This window comes from Mus pahari, chromosome 10 (genome assembly GCF_900095145.1).
Source record: "Mus pahari chromosome 10, PAHARI_EIJ_v1.1, whole genome shotgun sequence".
Taxonomy (NCBI): domain Eukaryota; kingdom Metazoa; phylum Chordata; class Mammalia; order Rodentia; family Muridae; genus Mus; species Mus pahari.
Genome location: NC_034599.1, coordinates 107,502,928 through 107,523,596, shown reverse-complemented (window position 1 = coordinate 107,523,596; position 20,669 = coordinate 107,502,928). Strand labels below are relative to the sequence as shown.

The 20,669-nt window shown below is 47.7% G+C and overlaps 1 protein-coding gene across 1 annotated transcript in view; it reads left to right on the top strand.

The window, feature by feature from the left end:
• The window catches only part of Trim71 (tripartite motif containing 71), a 55,458-nt gene extending 38,114 nt beyond the window's left edge, over window positions 1-17,344 (top strand). The window contains exons 2-4 of the mRNA XM_021207907.1: window positions 3,798-3,965; window positions 13,330-13,464; window positions 14,509-17,344. Coding sequence (XP_021063566.1) covers window positions 3,798-3,965; window positions 13,330-13,464; window positions 14,509-15,960 — 1,755 coding nt within the window. The 3' untranslated portion in view covers window positions 15,961-17,344. The remainder of the gene's footprint in view (window positions 1-3,797; window positions 3,966-13,329; window positions 13,465-14,508) is intronic.
• The last annotated feature ends 3,325 nt before the right edge of the window (window positions 17,345-20,669 follow it).

Below are 20,669 nucleotides of genomic sequence, written 5' to 3'. Positions count from 1 at the left end.
ACTTTGTAGACCAGGCTGGCCTCAAACTCAGAAATCCACCTGCCTCTGCCTCCCAAGTGCTGGGATTAAAGGTGTGCGCCACCATGCTCGGCTTTTTTTGTTTTTTGTTTTGTTTTTTTTTTTAAAGATTTATTTTTATTTATAGGAGTACACTGTAGCTGTCTTTAGACACACCAGAAGAGGGCATGAGATCTCATTGTAGATGGTTGTGAGTCACCATGTGGTTGCTGAGATTTGAACTCAGGACCTCTTGAAGAGCAGTCAGTGCTCTGAACCGCCGAGCCCCAGTTCTGATGTTCTTTAGCTAATGTTTTTCTTGACTACTGAGCTTGGTTTATGATTTTTGAAGCAAGTCTCTGGTGTGTGTGCAGCCACATGGGTTGGGCTTCTGTGCTGCCTCAAACAGGGGAGGTGGCAGATGATGTGCTTGAGCCTTCCTTTGTGAGAGACCAAGTGTCATTGAAAGAGAAACACTTAAAACGTTTTAAATAAGTAAACGAGAAACAGGTTGATAATGTACTTCAGTTGAGACATTTTGACAAAGTTGAGACTATGTGGCGATCATGGCTTGTGGGCTCTCCCCCTGTATTTAATATACTATACTATACTATACTATAATATAATTAACCTCGCTAATGTAGGTCCCTGGGCTTAGAACCATAGCTCCTGTTTCCCCAACATGTCCCCCGATATGTGTGTGTCCCAGCTTGAGCTGGATAGAGGACTGAAAAAAAATCACACACACACACAGAGTGTGTGTTGTTTACCAACAAAGCATTTTATTTCGGTTTCAGGAGGTACATCGGCCTGCCTGCCTACCTTGTGTTGTTATTTATTTTTTGCTTTAGTCTTCCCCACCCCCACCCCCACCCCCTCCCTGTTCCTTTCCTGCTGGGCCCACATTCCTTGGTCTTTGTCTCTGCTTGGTATTTTAGAAATTTTGGGAGAGGAAGGCTGGGAGAGGTGGGACGTTCTAGAAGCTGGGGGCAGGGAAGGGGGTGGTCACTTGGAGGGTCAGAGGTCAGGCTAGCTCCATTTAGCTAGAGCAGCCAGATTGTCGCCAGGCTGGAGGGGGGCGTGTCCGTGCATCTGCCGGGGCTGCCCCAAACAGGCGGCACATAGGCCCTGGAATTTCTGCCACCAGCGGACTCCCACCCCTTCCCTTTCTGCTTCCCTGGAGTGGCTGCCACCTTTGCGGGGTGGGGGGCACAGGCTCCTATCTAGCCTACTCTGTTCCCATCTTTCTTAACAAGGGTTCCCCCGCCCTCATTTATTTTTAAATTACACTTGTTTAGTTTAGGGGTAGGTTGTATAGAGATTTGATGGAGTCTCTCCTGCCCACGTGTGGGTCCTGGGATCCGCACCTCCATTCCCCACGTCCTCTCCTGAGCCCCCAATCTCAACCTTTCAAGTAGTCATCCATCTGTTGATCGGCTTTCAGAGCGTCCTTCCTCACTCATTGAATGTATGTAGTTCTAAAGTTCTGCCTCCCCAGTCTTAGAAGTGGCAGGCAGATAACGGTGAGACAGTCCAAAAGTGTAACTCCAATCCGTAACTAGGAGACTTAAAATTGTTCTTATTTTATGGTTTTGCCACCCTGAAGTTGCATCACCTTAAGTTTTGATTTAAAACTTAACGATTTTAAAATGCATTTTAAAATTGTAGTTTACTAGTTGTGAGCAGGACGAGGCTGCTCTATGCATCTGTAGGTTTTATTACTCGTCACTGCCCCCCCCGCCCCCCCCCAGCTCAGCTCAGCTTGTCTGCATTCACAGCACATCCGGACTTGGCTCCCATCCGTTGTGACCCGAGTCCGCGCCACGTTTCATGGCGAACACCCTTTGACTCATTTTAGAAGCATTTGGGCTGTCCTGACACCACCGCCAGCTCTGGCCAGGATTTCTTTCCCGTATTTGCCGAGTGCTTCCTTGCGGCTTTCTCTGAGGCCTGGGGGCTCTCCTGTGCCTGGCATCACAGGATGGACCAGGCCTTAGGTCTGGGATCCTAACGTTTGGACAGTTTCAGCTTGGAGCCCAGAGTTACCTGAAAGCCTTTTGCCTCCTGTTATCCTGTCCTCTGTCTCAGGCTGGTTCCTGAGATTTTGAAGGCCAGGAAGGGTCTCCTGAGGTAGCGAGTCAGACCCCATTTGTTTTCCAGTTAGAGGGAAGTTCAAGGCAGGCAGAGGACGTCACTGGGCAGGTGTCCTGGCTCAGGAGCCTGGGGTATGCTGACCTCTGGAGTTAGTTGCTTTCACTTACATCTGGAGAAAGCAAGGGTCCCTTTGAGTCCACTATTTCAATGTAAAATGCACCTTCTGGTGGGAGGTTTCCACACAGCCCTTTGGGGGGGGGATGGGGGGCGTTGTTCCTTTCTTCCCTTGGCAGGGGGAGGGGGCTGAGGGAGGGAATGTAGCAGGGTTGCCTAGCCCAGTAAAATTATTCCGCTCTTGCCCCACATGGACACTTACTGCTCCAGATTCATTTAGCCCAGCGTAGTCTTGCTGGTTATTGGGAATTTTTAGATGTAGCATTGGTGAGTCTGACAGGATAGACTTGCTTAAAAAGTGATTGCTGCTGAAGGCTTTAATCTACAGTGTTGGTTAAAAAGTGATTAAAATTGGTTATTTGATCACATTTCCTTGTGCAGACCCTACAAAAGATCTGATCCATTTCTCTCTGAGATTTTTTTTTTTTTTTAAAGAGGATATCCTAAATCCTTTATCTCTGGACGCAGGATAAATTACCAGTTACTTACAGGCCTTAGTGGGAGAGCACATTTCACCCCCCAAATCACCCGCGAGGGGGCAAATCAGCACAGGAAATGGCACCCCCTCACGGTGGCTCTTTTCAACTCCACTCTGGGGATCTCTGCCTAAATTAGCTTCTGTTAGCCCCTCTCCCTCCTTTATTTAGCCTTCAAAGCTGTCTCCCATCTTCTCCTGGCTACTGGGTCCAAGACTCTTGGAAGTGTTTTGTTGTGGGTGGGGTAACCAGCCCTGAGCTAGACTTGGAGCGTCCCTGCTGTGTGGTCCTGAGCCCCTACAACACCTCCTGTCTTCACGTGGAGATTTAAGTGTACTGCTGCCTGTGACAAGGAATCCAGCTTACACAACATTGATTCCTTGTGTCGCGTGGCAGGCTTTCCCCCACCCCCGCCCCTCCCCCAGCTGCTCGTGAAATCAATCCAACGGACAGTAACTGAGGGAGGAGAATGGCTGGTTTCCATGCCCAGCCCTCTCTCCTGAGGGCCTCTTGTCTGTCAGCAGGTGAGGGGTGTCCCCAGCTCAGGGGCTCTTAGGGAAGCTGTCCACTTGGGCAGGCTGACCGTGCCGTTAGCATTTGGCCTCAGTCTCGGATGCTTCCTCCTGTAGCTTGCTGGAGTACCCAGGAGACAGACTGGCCGCCTGACGGAAGGAGGGCCGGGAAGTACTGTACTGCTTCTTGACCTTGCTTCACATATAGAGTGACCACAGACAGCACAGCTCTTTCATTCAGACCACCAATCCCAGACCAGAGAATCATAGAACTTTCTAGATCTGTTGAGACACAGGAACTCCCCCCGCTAAGCCCCCCTAGATGGCTTCTGTGATCCCCGATTTTGTGGTGTCTGGGTTGTGATCTGACTGAGGCTGGAATGGGATATTCCAACCTGGGTTTGGGGCATTGGACATGCGGAGAAGGACAGTTCTGTCTGTCTTGATGAGGGAGGGGTACACATTGTTTGGAGGAGGACTCTGGGATCTAGAGAGAGGACTGGGCTGCCGCCACTCTGTTCATACCTGTCTCTCTGGTCCACAGGTCCTGCATCTATACTGTGACACCTGCTCTGTCCCCATCTGCAGAGAGTGCACGCTGGGCCGCCACGGTGGCCACAGCTTCGCCTACCTCCAGGATGCCCTGCAGGACTCTCGGGCACTCACCATCCAGCTGCTGGCTGACGCCCAGCAGGGCCGCCAGGCTCTCCAGGTCAGTCACCTCTCCCGCTGACTCAGACCTCCCTGTAAAGGACATGTGGAAGGTGGGTAGGCAGGCGTACTGCCTGGTGTCAGGGACTAGAGACTAGAGACCAGAGACCAGAGCAGTGTCCAGAGGATGTCAGGCACATGTTTGGAGTTACTGGGTGGCCTTTGCAGCTTTCCCCTAAATCTAGCAAGCACTGGTCTTCGTTGAGACAGCAGAGAGCATGGGTGTTCATGTTCTTTAGGTGTTTGGTATTTGGTGCACAGATTGACTAATTGAAGTCTGAGACCTGAACACAGGGCATTTAATGTCACATAAAGTCCTTGTGATTTGAATGTTTGTCCTTTTATGGTTGGGTAGGGACACACATGACAGTTTGAGAGCTGGCGCAGTTCTCCCACATTGCTATGCAGTGGTGTATTACATGTAGTTAGGGATGTCAAGTCTTCCTGCCTGCTATTCTACATGCCAAATTATGACATGTTTTTTTCATGAAGTACAAGATAAGTTTGAAAGACAAGAAACCTGTAAAAAGCTTGTTGTTTACATTTTAAAAAAAAATTCAAGGGGGCTGGTATGATGGCTCAGTGGGTAAGAGCACCCGACTGCTCTTCCAAAGATCTGGAGTTCAAATCCCAGCAACCACATGGTGGCTCACAACCATCTGTAACAAGATCTGATTCCCTCTTCTGGAGTGTCTGAAGACAGCTACAGTGTACTTACATATAATAAATAAATAAATTAAAAAAAAAAGATTTATTAAAAAAAATAAAAAAAAATTAAAAAAAAATTCAAGTAAAGAAAATTTTAAGTTTTTTGGGGGGGAGAAGCTGCAGAATTAAACGCTTAAAACAGTTTTACTTAACACAATAATAACAGGGCTTATAGATTATGTTTCTCAGTAGCTGTCAGGTTTGTGTGTGACATTAGAGACGCCCTTTCTGATTAGATTTATTTATTTTTCCCTCCTGATAAAGCCTGATGTTCAAATACAGGTTAAAGAATTTATATTTCCGGTGTGGCAGATCTTGCCACCAGGAATTTATTTTATCCATTTATTTTATTTTTTTTAAAAAGATTTTTAGTTTGCTTCATGTGTTTGTCTCTGTGTGCAGTGCCCATGGAAGCCAGAAGAGGGCATTGGGTTTCCCACCCCTGAACTGGGAGTTACAGATATTTTAAATTTGCCATACAGACATAGGGACCGAATCTGGGTTCTCTGCAAGAGGAATTGCTCTTAAGCAATGAGCCCTCTCTCCAGCCTTCTTTTAAAATGCCTTAGCAGCTCAGGGGGGCTGCGCCTTGAGGACTGCCCCTTGACCTGGAACTCTGGAATTCCAGGCACGCCTTGGCCACATGAGGTCCAGTCTCAAGGCAAAAAAAAAAAAAAAAAAAAAAAAAAAAAAAACAAAAGGCCTGTATAGTGCCCTGTCTTAAGTTATTGTGTCTCCATTGTTCTGCTTTGTGACGACACAATTTCGTTTCCACAGATATCGTGCCCAGTGTCTTCTCCTGTTCTGGTAAAAAGTTAGATTCTCTAAATACTGTTTTACCCTGTGTCCTGGGTAATTGTGTCCCTGGCCACCGCCTCTGCCCTTGGGAGGAGACAAGTTACCTGTCCCACCTTCTAGATCTTTGTATAATATTAAGTACCCTCTTCCTCCCCCTGGTGGTGTTTTTAAATTGAGACAGGATCTTTTTTTTTTTTTTTTTCCCTTTTTCTTTTTTTGTTCTTTTAAGGATTTATTTATTTTAATTATACCAGAAAAGGGCATCCGATACCATTACAGATGGTTGTGAGCTGCCATGTGGTCGCTGGGAATTGAACTCAGGACCTCTGGAAGAGCCTACAATGCTCTTAACCACCTGCTGAGCCATCTCCAGCCCCAAGACAGGCTCTTTCTATTGACTCTGGACTATTCTGGAACTTGATTTATAGACCAGGCTGACCTCATTCATAGGGATCCTCCTGTCTCTGCTGTTACAGGAGGTACAACTGTATCTGACCAGCTTTCTGTGCATGGAGACTGAGAACACTCAGGCAGGCCAGGGGACGTGATAAAATTAATGCAGTACCTTCTTTTTTGTTTGGTTTGGTTTTGAGACAGTTTTTCTCTGTGTAGTCCTGGTTACTCTGTGGACTAGACAGGCCTCTCTTACAAAGCTCCACCCGCCTCTGCCTCAGGGAGTGCTGGGATTAAAGGTGTACACCAATACTGTCCGGTTTAGGCTGTATAATTCTTCATGCTTCGTGGACTCAGCTACTCTGGGGAAAGAATTGACTTGTCAAGATTTGATGGAAGGGTGGCAAGACGGCTCAGCTGTTAAACCTGGGGTTTTGTAACACCCACATGATGGCTCACAACCATCCATACATAACCCTGGTCCAGGGATCTGACACCTCAGGAGGTGCACTTGCAAGAGAACAGTGATACACAGAAAATTAAAAGGTTTAAACTTCACAAATTTGCTGTTGGCTTCAAGTGAGTGATTAAATAGTGAGATCTCATGTGCAGAAGTCTCCGCTTTCAGCTGAGGAAGAGGAGAGAGAGGTAGGAGAGTTTTGCTCAACTGTCTAAGCAGAAACCCCAGGTATAGACCATGGGGAGCCAAGTATTGGTTGGTGATCAGTGTCCAGTGTCCATCTGAAGATCGTGAGGCATGCTGGGTAGAGGAGCAAGGTGCCAGGTGGGTGCCTGCACTGGGTTGGAGTCATATATTCTGCTAGTGGATACACTTGCACAGAATGCGCCCCCGTGCATGTGAGCATGCCCCCTAACTGGGCGCCAGCGTGGGGTGGGTAAAAGGTTAGGTCAGCTGGCTTTCCTGAAGCCATAACTGCTAATCTAGTTTATTCCCCCAATGAACCACAGAAAGTGATTGTCCCCCAGGAGGGAAGGTTGGTGTGGCCCAGTTTTTACAACATACAAATGTTTGCACCTGAGCCTCTAGTTAAGACCAAACAGAGTTCTCTGTTGCTAAAATAGGTTGCTTAGGAACCAGGAAGAGGTCATGGTGTGTGAGGCGCCCCCCCCCCCCCCCCCAGCCTTAGCTGCTGGTGACACTGTGTGTCCTTGTTTAAGTCACAAGAGCACACATTGCGAAAGTCATTGGGAAGAGGACTTGGAGGACATAGAGAGTACAACTGTTTTGTTGGCGTTTGTTTTTACATGGTGTAGTGCTGTGTAAATTCATCCAGGACGGCACAGAACATCCCCTGTACTTGCTCTGAGTGCTGGGGGTGTGGGGGTGTGCATTATGCCTGACCATGTCTTGTGTTTGGCTATGAGAGTGTTTGAATTTGCACATGGAATGTATGTGTGACTATCCTTTGGTGCCCAAGGCCTGGGAAGATGGGTCAGCCACCGATCCACTAATTGGGTCTACTCACCAGATGTGTAAATTGTCATCTGTTAAGGCTCTAGTCACTCTCACATAGGACTCAGGTTTGGCCCCCCACTCACACCACACACCCCGAATAGGGTGGTACAAAACGCTCCAGGGGACCCAACTCCATCTTCTGGTATCTGTAGGTGCTGCAAGGGTGTGGCTGAGTGGTTAAGAATGCTTACTGGAAGCCCCGGCAGTGGAGGTGCTGCACGCACGCCTTTGATCCCAGTACTCAGAGGCAGAGTGTTACGGTCCAGGACTCTTTCCCACAAACCACACAAACGCCCATCTCAGTTAAACAGGGATGGTTTATTCAGCCCAAGCCCCAAGACTGTCCAGCTATGCAGTAGACATCCCTCAGCGACAGCTTATAAAGGCTAAAGCCACAAGAAAACTCGGGCACTAGAAGTACTGGCCAGTAGTCGGCCCTGACTCAAGCCATTTTAGATAAAGCAGTTCATACTGACTTTGAATTTGATGGGTCCTACATGAAGTTTATAGTTGCGGAGTTTAAGATTTGTTAATCTCATACGAACGTAACAGGGTATGTGGTCAGCATGACCCTTCTCTGAGCGGAGTTATTTTTTTCTGCGCCAGTGACCGGTGGGCATAATGCAGCAACATTATGAAATAGCTGGTGGGCATGCAACAAAATGGCTGCAGCTGTGCTAGGTGGATCTCTGTGAGTTCAAGGCCAGCCTGATCTACAAAGCAACTTCCGGGGTAGGCAGGGCTACACAGAGAAATACTGTCTCGAACTGTTTCAGAGGATTGAATTTTAGATCCCAGCACTGAAATTGGGCAGCTCTTTGATTTGATGCCCTGCTTTGCATCCATCTGGATACACATAAGCACATTGACTTGGGCATACAATAACATGCTGTTCCTAACATGGGAGGGAGGAGAGGCATCACTATGACTTGAAAGTATTACATAGAATGGGGCCCTTCATATATATACACACACATACATGCTTATGTAAGTAAATATATTTAAATAAATTATTTTATGAGCATTTTTTTTATTTGCTTGCATGTATGCCTGTGTAAGGGTGTCAGATTTTGGAATTATAGGTGGTTGTGAGCTGCCGTGTGGATGCTGGGAGTTGAACCCAGGTCCTCTGGAAGAGCTGTCATTGCTCTATAAACTGCTGAGCCATCTCCAATCCATTAATTTTATGTTTTCGAAAGTCCCTTAATGAAATTCTTTCTTTCCTTCCTTACAGAAAGTTTTCACTGGTGTCTGAGTGTGGCAGTGTTTGGGCCAGGCACTGACTGCTGCTAGAGGGTGGGTGGGAGCCTTGATTTCCACGTAATGGCTTCTATAGTAACACACACACACTCACACTCTTCCTTGACGGTACAATGATCAGAGTGTAGAAAGACTGCTCACTGTGGAGTCGCAGCTATGATCCTGAATTGCAAGACTCAGAGCCAGTTGGTTTTTTTTGTTTTGTTTGTTTGTTTGTTTGTTTGTTTGTTTGTTGTTGTTGTGTTTTTTTTTTTTTTTTTTTTGTCTGTCTCGTTGCAACCATCACATGAAGCCTAACTGGCCTACCAGCCTACCTGTGACTTTCACAATTGCTTGTGTTCTTGAATAGTGGACTCTTTCCAGGCAAGTTTTTTGTTTTTGTTTGTTTGTTTTTTTTCTCATTTTTAAAATCTGTATGTTGTTGTTGTTGTTGTTGTTGAGATGGGATTGCTCTATACAGCCCTGGCTGTCCCGGAACTCATTCTGTGGACCAGGCTGGCCTCGAACTCACAGATTTTGAGTGCTGGAATTAAAGAAACGTGTGGACCACCCTTTTTATTTTATTTTTTTAAATTACTTAAGTTCTTTCTCTGTCCACTGACTGGCAGTCAGAGTCCCCGTATTACCACTGGGTTTGCAGCCTGCCTTGGGAGACTGATAATAAGTCCTTGAACATTAAGATTGTCCTGGAAAGAGAACCCTCAACCCTCAGCATTGTGAGGTCTGTTCAGTGCAATACTGCATTCAAGGGATCTGGGTTAGGCTTGCTTTGATCTTGTCTCTCTTTTTCCCCCTCCTGGAGATGTAATATTTTGGCCATGGATGTGGTTAGATCTGATGTGGTGGTGGTACGGTTGGAGGGTCAGGGAACGGCTTGAAGAAGTCTGTTTTCTTCTTAGGACCTGCAGGTCCCAGGAATTGAGCTTGGCAGGAAGCACATTTGCCCACTGAACATAGTTGTTGCTGATAATGGTTTTTTGTTTTGTTTTGAAGTTGAGTAAAGTTCAGAAATTTGTCCTGCTTGGAAAGCCATGTGACTGCTCAGTACCTGTAGAGGCAGGAGGCAGTATTGAACCCTGGAACTGGAGTTAGAGAGGAATGATTGTTAGATTGTTAGGCTGTGTTTAACGTGGTGGACTGGTAGACTGTTAAACAATTTGAGAGTCTTCAAGCAGCCAAGTTCCTGGCTGTACCTTGGAAACAGGTTTCATCCCAACCTAACCCAAGCTGTAGCTGCCGCTCAGGAGTTAGCAGACCCCGAGTGCAGAGTCGACCTGCCCTGGGTTCTCTCTCATCTTTTCTACTGATGCCATCTAACAAGTTACCTTCCTCTTATCCCACTCAAAACTGTCTCGCTCCAGGCCCACTGCTAGCCTATGTGGATACAGCAGGCTTTCGGTGCACAGACATGCATGCAAACACAAAGACATGTTTTTAAAATAAAGACAATGCTCTGTGGAGTGCTAAGCCTGCCACGGAGTCCTTTGCTCTGTCACCTCTGTTACTTTCCTGGCCCCATTCACTCGTTCATTCATTGCAGGGCCTGCAGATCCTGTGCCCGCTGGAATGTGATCAGGACAGATTCATTGCTCTTTGACGCAGTCTTTTTTTTATTATCCTTAGGAATGCTGTGACCCTTGCTCGAATGCTTTGTAATCGTTCAGGTGCCATAATACGTCCTTCTACCTGTTGGAAGAAGCAGATCTTCCAGTACAATCAGCAGTAAATCTCTGGGGATGTGCTAGGATGCGCACGCGCGCGTGCGCTCACACACACACACACACAGTGTCATAGGAGAGCACACTTGTCCACGCCTGTGTGAAAGAGGTAGTCATTACTCCTGCCCTCTGCTGTTCTTGTCAGTTTATCCCTGAACGTGACATCTGTGTAGTGTGTTGACTACTTTTGTGTCAACTCCACACAAGCTAGAGTCCACATTAACATAAAATATTATATTTTACTAAATAACCGTCTATCTGGTCCATGTAGTTTTATTAGGTAGCTATGTATATAGGAATATGTTGTACCACCACGGTTGTATGCAGGAAGGTTAGAGGACAGTTTTGTGTCTTCTTCACCACTTGGGTCCCAGGGTTCTAAGCAGATTGTCACCTTGGCAGCAAGCACCACTGAGCTAGCTTGTTGACCCCTCATTTGCATATTTAGAAAGTAGCTTGTTTTTCCTGCCTGCTTTTTTCCTCCCCTTTCTCTCCCCTTCCTCTTCTTCCTCCCTTTCCTCATTCTTGTTCCGGGATAGCCAGAGCTACATGGAGAGACCCTGCCCTGTCTTGAAAAAGAGATAGGCCAGCTTGTTGTTGGCTGTGTGTGTGTGTATGCGTGTGTGTTAGTGACCCATCTGAAAAGAGGGAATTGGTCATTAGATTCTACACAATAGGGTCTGGATGTAGCCCTGACTGTCCTGAAACTTTATAAAAAGACTAAGTGAGCCTTAAACTCAGAGATCCACCCATCTCTGCCTCTATAAGTAAGCACAGGGATTAGAGGTGTGCACCACCACGCTTGGCAAAGGAAGCTGCAGATCAAACATCCTGGAAACAGGGACCCTCAGAACTTGGTTTAGAAACACAGACTTCATAGAAGTTTCTAAGCTATCTAACCCCTGAAGGGACTTGCACTTGCATGCTTATTATACTTGAATGCACGCACACATACATACATTTAGTTAAAAGTAATGTCTGCCGGGCGGTGGTGGTGCACGCCTTTAATCCCAGCACTTGGGAGGCAGAGGCAGGTGGGTTTCTGAGTCCGAGGACAGCCTGGTCTACAAAGTGAGTTCCAGGACAGCTGGGGCTATATAGAGAAACCCCGTCTCGAAAAACAAAACAAGCAAACAAAAGTAATGTCTTAGTTAGGGTTTTACTGCTGTGAACAGACACTACAACCAAGGCAACCCTTATAAGGGCAACATTTAATTGGGGCTGGCTTACAACAGGTTCAGAGGTTCAGTCCGTTATCATCAAGACAGGAGCACGGTAGCATTCAGACAGGCATGGTGCAGGAGGAGCTGAGAGTTCCACATCTTCACCTGAAGGCTGCTAGCAGAATACTGGCTTCCAGGCAGCTAGGATGAGGGTGTCAGAGCCCACACCCACAATCAGTCACACACCTACTCCAACAGGGCCATACCGTCTAATAGCTTCACTCCCTGGGCTAAGCATATACAAACTGTGACAAGTAATCAAAGATTAAGATGGAGAGGCTGGTGATGGCTCTTGCAGTGGACCCAGGTTCAAGCCGCAGCATCCGTGGTCATGGTCATCTATATAATGATGCCGGCTCTAAGCATCTGACACCTTCCTCTGATCTTTGCTGGTGTTTGTCATACACGTGAGTCATAGGCATACATTCAGGCAGAACACTCAGACATAAAACAAATCTTAAATTGAAACCCTTTGTTTACAAAAGATTAAGATGGAACAGTAAGCTGAAGGACAGGAACTGGGTGCCTTCAGCCTTGGGAAGAAAGGAAAGAGACTCCTGAGCTGAACTTCAAGTTGGGAAGAATTTAAGGAGAGAGAAGGCATCCCCAGCCATGTACAGCCATAAGCATCCAGTCCGCCTAGAGCCAGAGAGAGGCAGGGCAGGCAGGGCACTTGTTGCTCCATACAGTTTGAGGAAGAGGATTCTACATCCCGATTGCACTCGGGATGCAGGATGTCCCTGGTGTGTGTGTGAGTGTGTGTGTGTGTGTGTGTGTGTGTGTGTGTGTGTGTGGTAGTTTGACTCTGGCAGCAGCTTGGCTCTTTGCATGTTTGTCTCAGGTTTCTTTGAAGGCCTCTGACCAGGGTTTGAGAGGATTGTAGTGTAGTCAGTGCCTGCTTAGAACCTAGTAGGAGCCGAGATTCGAACCTGGGTTACCTTCATAAAACACCTCACGAGCCTGAGGTGCCGAAGCCCTACCAATCGTACCACACAGCCCATCTTGCATCCAGGGAGTCCTGCCCAGGCAGGTGTCTGTGTCCTGCTTTTCATCAGTTCAGCTCCATCTATGCCTCACGCTTGCTTTTTATACCTACCGGTGGGATCGTCTGCTGTAAAAACGGGTTCCTCTGACAGTAAGGGCAGAATCTCCATCTCGCCCCTCGGTGTCTCAAAGAAATCCTTGCGGCTTTTTTTTGAGACACTTCATGTAATATTAACGAACACACCAGGCCTTCTGTCCGAGTTAATTTTTTATGAACAATATGTCTGATTAAGCTTCCCGATGTACTGGGGCCTTGTGCGGTAAGATGGAGGCCCCTGACTGCAGAGCGTGATTGAGGATTTTCTTAGCTTAGATGAGGTGATGCTCCCAGAATGCACATTGTGTTAGTTGGCTTAGGAGAGATGGCTGGAAAGTGATGCACGTGTGGCGGAGAGACCACTAGCCTCCGTTACTCTCCCTGCGCCCCCAAGGGGGACCTCCCTGGCCCTCAGGGGTGAGGGAAATCCAAGAGAGCTCAGAGCTACTTTCCATCGGGTCATTCCCAGTATTCCACACAAACCCGGCCACCATGGTGACCCTGTTGTTAAGAGTATCCCTTAATAGTCTGATACTCACTGGAGGTGCCACTTCAGAAACAAAGAAGCTCAGCCGTTGCCAGCAACTCTCAGTTACACACCCTCGGGTGCCAGCCAGCCCGAGCCCTGCTGGCCTCTTGGAAGTTGCTATACGTGAGGTAAGAGGTGATGTCCCTTCCAATGCCTCAAGGTTTTGCTTCTTTTCCAGCTGAGCATCGAGCAGGCCCAGACTGTGGCAGAACAGGTGGAGATGAAGGCGAAGGTGGTCCAGTCGGAGGTCAAGGCCGTCACAGCTCGCTACAAGAAGGCTCTGGAGGATCGTGAGTGTGAGCTGCTATGGAAGGTAATGGGCTCACAGCTTCCCCAGTCAGCTCCCTCAGGCGGGCGTGCACAGAACTGGAGCCTCCTTTCAAGATCTGAGGCCTGAGCTCCAAGTTTAGAAGGAGTTGGTAATTTTCCAGAAAGTTTGAGGCAGGGGGATGCTGGGTGTCACTCATGTAGCAAAACAACAAGAAGTCCTTTCAGAGGGGCCCGGGGAGCCAGAAAGGCCGGGGCACAGGTTTTCTGTTGCGTACTCTGGAAAGGAGGCCAGCCAGAGACAATCGGAACTCTTGTTAGCAGAGGGTGGGGAGGAAGTTGTCCTTATTTGGGGTTTCCCGGCTGGTTGCACTTCTTGGACTCAAGTGGTAAAGCCTCCACTTGGGTGTGGGGAGTGTGTGTGTGTGTGTGTGTGTGTGTGTCTGTCTGTCCGTCTGTCCGTCCGTCCTTCTGTTGAAGAAGGCAGGGAAGATGGCTGAGCATCCTGGTGGGCTTTCAGAGAGCACTCAGCTGGGAAGACTCCTGAGACCAGCAACAGGAATCCTGGCCTCTGGGCACCTGCACTCATATACACACACACAATTAAATTTTAATTTGGGGGCTGGAGAGATAGCTTAGCACTGACTGCTCTTCCAGAGGTCCTGAGTTCAATTCCCAGCAACCTCATGGTGGCTCACAGCTTTCTGGTGTACGTGAAGACAGCTATAGTGTACTCACACACATAAAATAAATAAATAAATCTTTTTAAAAAAATAATTAAATTTCTTTAATTTCAAGCCCAGACCTCAGAAAAGTTGTTGGTTTTCTGTAGCTCTCAGCTTAAGAGCACTAAGAGGTCATGGCCCCCCTAAGCAAAGTGCGTGAGTTGGTTTTTTTACCTCGGGCTGGGACAGCCTACCTAAAACGGGTGACTGTTAGGACGTGAATGCAGACAAGAGGAAGGAGGGAAGGAGTTCTTCTGTCTGTCAGGTGATAATCTCCCATCTCTGGCTCCACTCCAGATCACCGTGGGTTCCCCACGCTCTGCTCTCCGAGCCTGGTTCTGAGCGTCTCTTTCCTCCCTCCTCAGGTGGAGAAGATCCGGCAGGTGAAGGCGAAGTCTCTGTTCCTGCAGGTGGAGAAGCTGCGGCAGAACCTCAACAAGCTAGAGAGCACCATCAGTGCCGTGCAACAGGTCCTGGAAGAGGGCCGAGCCCTGGACATCCTGCTGGCCCGCGACCGGATGCTGGCTCAGGTGCAGGAGCTCAAGACCATCCGGGGCCTCCTGCAGCCCCAAGAAGATGACCGCATTATGTTCACACCCCCTGACCAGGCCCTGTACCTCGCCCTCAAGTCTATTGGCTTTGTCAGCAGCGGGGCCTTCGCCCCACTCACAAAGGCTACAGGGGACGGCATCAAGCGTGCCCTTCAGGGGAAGGTGGCCTCTTTCACTGTCATGGGCTACGACCACGATGGTGAGCCCCGCCACTCGGGAGGTGACATGATGTCAGTTGTGGTCCTTGGCCCCGATGGGAACCTGTTTGGTGCAGAAGTGAGCGACCAGCAGAATGGTACTTATGTAGTGAGCTATAGGCCCCAGCTTGAAGGTGAGCACTTGGTGTCGGTGACACTGTACAACCAGCATATAGAGAACAGCCCCTTCAAGGTCGTGGTCAAGTCGGGCCGCAGCTACGTGGGCATCGGGCTTCCCGGGCTGAGCTTTGGCAGTGAAGGTGACGGTGAGGGCAAGCTCTGCAGGCCCTGGGGCGTGAGTGTTGACAAGGAGGGGTACATCATCGTGGCTGACCGAAGCAATAACAGAATCCAGGTGTTTAAGCCCTGTGGCTCCTTCCACCACAAGTTTGGGACCCTAGGGTCTCGTCCTGGGCAGTTTGACCGACCAGCTGGGGTGGCTTGTGATGCCTCCCGTAGGATCATAGTGGCCGACAAGGACAATCATCGCATTCAGATCTTCACCTTTGAGGGCCAGTTCCTTCTTAAGTTTGGCGAGAAAGGCACCAAGAATGGGCAGTTTAACTACCCGTGGGATGTAGCAGTGAATTCTGAGGGCAAGATCCTGGTTTCGGACACCCGGAATCATCGCATCCAGCTGTTTGGACCTGACGGGGTCTTCCTGAACAAATACGGCTTCGAGGGATCTCTCTGGAAGCACTTCGACTCTCCACGGGGCGTGGCTTTCAACAATGAAGGTCACCTGGTAGTCACCGACTTCAACAACCACCGGCTTCTGGTTATTCACCCTGATTGCCAATCTGCCCGCTTCTTGGGCTCGGAGGGCTCGGGCAATGGGCAGTTCCTGCGACCACAGGGTGTGGCTGTGGACCAGGAAGGGAGAATCATCGTAGCCGATTCCAGAAATCACCGCGTGCAGATGTTTGAGGCCAACGGCAGCTTCCTGTGCAAGTTTGGTGCTCAAGGCAGTGGCTTCGGGCAGATGGACCGCCCCTCAGGTATCGCGGTCACCCCGGATGGATTGATCGTCGTGGTGGACTTTGGCAACAATCGAATCCTCATCTTCTAATTGTGTCTTCTGGGGTTTTCTGTGTTTAGAGTGTGCATGTGTGTGTCTCTCATTTTTGAATTTCAAAGAAATCGTCTCAGGGATATTTCTTTTTCTTTTTCCCCCCCTTTATTTTTATTTTTTATTTTTTTAAAGAACAAAGTACAACATTACCTAAGTCCTACCTCAGCTTAATTTTTTTTTTTTTAATTTTTATTTTTTTACAGATGAATGTAATTCTCTTCTGTGCAGGGATAGAGCCTGTGAAGTGATAATGTCTATCTACCTCAACTCTTTGCATTTCCCTCTCTGGCAGGCCTCTTAGCTCCCCTTGGAGCTCACATCCTCTTCCTCCTGAAGGCCTAGGAGGCCCAGGCCAGTGGTCCTGCAACCTTGAGGGCACTGGAAGCATATGGTGGGGTGCATGCATTTTGTAGATTGAGCCAAGGAAACCCAAAAACTACTAAGTGAAAAAGAGAAGTATAAGATGTTGGAAAGCTAGGATTTAAAATTCATAATTGTAGTGTGTTTGTGTTCTTGAGAATACTGTGTTTATGTGCGGTTCAGTTGTGTGTGGTTTGTTTTTTGTTTTGTTTTTTGGGAAAAGAAAATCTTTTTTTATCGATGCAACAGGGCTTTTCTCTGTTTACCTCAGTGTGTCTGACATCCTCATCCCTAGGAGATATGGCTGTGGCTTGCTAGCCTAGAAAAGCAGACCATTCATATTTTCGGGTGTCTCATCTCTGTATCTGGTAAAGAAGGGTGGGTGTATATGTGCACGTGCGTGCATGTTTGTCTTTCAAAGCCATCTTTGCTTGAGAAAAGCTGGACTTGACATATGACTTCCCAAGCAAATTTCTTCCCAGTTTGCTAAGAAAATAGATTTAGCTCAGGACTCTAGGTTGAAAGTGTTCTCAGAGGTTAAGCATCCGTGTTTCTGTTGTTTGTTATAAAGACTTAGTTATAAGGAAATAAGTTAACCTTGTTCTCAGAGAGAGGGGGGCTTTTCAGATGTGGACCAGGGTGCCCCAGAAGTGGGGGATGCTGGAGAAGTGAGGCACCCCTACATCAGGGACTGTTCAGGAGGGCGGGGGACCTCATCTCTATGTATGAGGGTGTGGTAGGCTAAGGGATAGCTTTGACTTGAGAAGCACAATGTTTTTTTCCTGCTTGGGAAGTTCAGGGAATATAGAAGAATGTCTGAATGACCAGTAGGAGCACCTCCTTCCCTAACCCTTGGCTCAGGTCTGTTTCTCAGGAACCTTCCCAGTGTCTGAGTGGAGTTAGACCTCAAGGTTAACACAGACCCCCATTCCTCCCCCAAAGGCCTTTGAATGTAAAGGATTTACAAACCAAACCACCCCAACAGGAAGTGTAGGACACAGTATATGTCTTTTTTTTTTTTAAAAAAAAAAAAAAAACCTGTACCAAAGAATAGAAACTTGAGAGCCTGTGGCTCCCATCCCATTGAGGGCTGATGTATTGTAAGCCACAGAGTGGGTCTTCTAGACATTCACCTCTGAGAATGAGGACCCGTCCCGGTTCTGTATTCTCACTACTGAGCTCAGACCAGATTTGAAAGATCACACAGATCTAAGGCTCAGTTTCTGCCTCTTTCTCCCCCCCCCCCAATTGCATGGCAGAAACTTCCCAGAGGAAGAGGCGGTGGGGAACAGGATAAGGGGTAAGTCAGATTGCTTTGCCTATGTGAGCTGTGACGTTCATTCACGTGACTTGAATTTCAGGATTTTGGGTTGATCTAAGTTGGGCGGCGGGGGCTGGGGGGGTCGTCTCAGCAGGAAGAGTAGTGCACAATTAAGGGATCCCGACGGTAGTTTCAGCTGCTGATCTCCACTTCACGTTCCTGGGGATGTGAAAGAGGGTTACAAGCCCCTTTTAAAATTTAATAGCGGGTCCTTCCCCAGTTTATATATCCCTTTAGCCTTTATTATGTCACCTAAGCGTTAAACTGATTTTTAAAAATTTGTAGAACAGGACAACCCGGGAGCGCGCCCCCCCCCCCCCCCATCTTAAACAGACTGCCCTTAAACACTCAATAGAACTGGCTTTACATTCTTAATGACACTAATTGACGAAACGACAACCTTCTCAGAAAGCTGATTTTAATTGTAGCTGTTCAGTGAGAACTTTTTTCTGGTGACTAACAAAATAAAATATTTGACATTTTACTTAGGATTTGATAGCTCGGCCCAGGTTCCCATCATGTGGCTGACATGATCGGGTCTTGATTAGGACATGGATAGACCAGTGTGGGCTTAGAGCATAGCAGACGTGTTCTTAGAGGTCTGTGGCTCTTTACCTTTCTATATCCAGAGTAGTGTAGGGCTGGCTTCTAAGGAATGTTGTCATAGTTGGAGAACTTTTGTTTTTAAAACAAGTGGCTATTTGTGGCTGCCTGAGATTGGACTCCTAGCCGGTGGGGGAATTGGTGCTAAGCACTTTGGAGAGTGTACCGTGATATGGACTGATCCATATCATGACGCCAGCCATGTTTGGTGCGCACCTGCAGCCTGTTCTGAGGTGATGTTGCATAGGTATGACAGGAAAGAGGTTCAGGAAGGAGACACCCTGGGTATCGGTCCCTGTGCAGATCTAGCCTGGTCAGGTGGCAGGATCTGGAGAGGGTGGGGGCCAGGAGATTCCCATTGGAAGTAAAGTATCTTAACCACCTGGTTGCCACCTGCCTAACATTCCAAAAGTATAATCTGAAGGTCATCACCAATCAGTAACTTTTATTCATGAGAAGTCTCCAAATCTGTGCTCCATTATGGCTGGCAGGTAACTCCTTCTCTTGGTTTGAGCCTAGTGGTCTAGGCTGTCCCCCTAGTGCACTAAACTTCCTCAAATCAATGCCCTTGTTAAGTCTAACTTATCTGGGGAAGCACATGAGGCTACCCTAAACAGAATTGGACAGTGTTGGGCCATAGAGGCTGCCGGGATGAAGACACTGTGTGATGGATGGTCCAGAGTGTCTCGTAGTTAAGCCAAAGCTTAATCATTTGAGTTGGGAAGTCTTTTAAGCTTGAAGCAGCACAATTACTGTCTTGTCTGTGTGTTGTCTTGGGTTTGGAAGATTCTAAGGTTGCTGTGTTCTGGTAGGTATTAAAAGGAATGCCAAAGTTCTAGGCTTGTTTTCCCTGTTGTTTAAGAAGTGTGTGTGCTGCGTGTGTGTCTGTGTGTGTCTCTGTGTGTGTATCTGTACACACACACAGTGGTGCCAAAATGTATTTATTTAGAACATCTCTCCTGCTGCGGCTCTGACAGTCTGGGGCTGTATGAAAATGATGCTGTCACCTGTGTACAGTTCCGTAGGCCTGGGGCTTTCTCTGGCTTCGTGTGAGCCAGGGTCACAGGACAGGACACCGCCCCTAACCACACTGATTTGTTTGGTATGGATTTTCTACCTCACTTTTGGCAAAAAGTTGTCTACCTCACGTCGGCACCGGATGGGTCTTGAAAGGGATATAGTATTAATCCAGTTGGGAGGGGATGGATGTGGGAGACCCTCTCTAGAGACAATGTTCAGGGATGCAGGATTGGTTTCTTAAACAAATGTTTGACCTTGAATAAGAGCTGTCTAGTCATTCACCCAAGTAGTTCTCAGCCAGCCTGGCTTTCCCTGCCACAAACCCTGTTCCGCAGACAGCGTTAAGAGCTACTTCTCTGACCTGATGGAGAACCTTCCTCCATTCAAGGCCTTTAGGTCTCTCTTCTCTTCAAGAGAAAGCTGTTTTATCTGTTAAGAGCGTCTGTAGGCGTGCCCTTTTAGTGGGAACTCTACAGGTCGAGTGGGAAGCATGAGGTATTGGAAGGGAATGAGAATCTCTGACTTCATGATTGTATTTGAAGCTGTCTGTGCCCGGCAGAATCTCCGTCACCGGGGTGTAGCCGTTTCTACAGCGACCGGTGACGTGTGTATTACTTTGTGTTTTGATTTGTTCTTCCTACCAAAGGCAACACTTTGACATTAGTTTGTTCCCCCTCTTTCCCCTTTGTTCTTGTTTGTTAAATACTTGATAAATTGAGAAGCACATTATCAGGAAATATACTGTACTGTTAACTTCCCCCTGTTTGTCCCTCCCCAGTAACCTTCTGGTCTATCTGGATGAGAGAGCGCATCCTGCAGGCCACCGGACTAATAGGGTTTTGGGTTTATAAATAAATGTCACCGTGAAGAAATACCTCAATAATGTCTATTTTTAAAACTGGTGTTACGGGTCAGCAATCCAGCCTGGACGGCTGTTTTTCCATCATCATTTAACCAGTAATGGTTCTAAATGTTTTTGTGTATCTGCATGGTCTTAGACCCCCTTTTAATGATTGTATTAACTCACGAGCTCAGGTCGTACCTTACCTAAGGCTATCTCAGAGCACACTGGCTGAATGTTGGCGCCCCTGGCAGCGACGCGTTTACTTGCGCTGTAACCGGCTTTGCAATGGTTCTTGGTGTTTCTAGCAGTCTGTAGCCGTTCCCCTTTAGAGGGAGACTGTTCACACGTATGGGTGGGGCTTTCTTGTTTTTAGGGTGATAAATGTCTTTTCCCTTAACGTCAGTGCTGGTGAGGGTGGGTGGTTTAACGATGTTTAACTAGCATGTTACATGTAGTAGTTGTGGGTGGGAGGGTTGTTCGGTTTTGTTTTAATGTATCTTGTTTGATACAGTCCATTAGCTCTCTCATGCCTTGTCAGCCAAAAAAGAGACGAAGAAG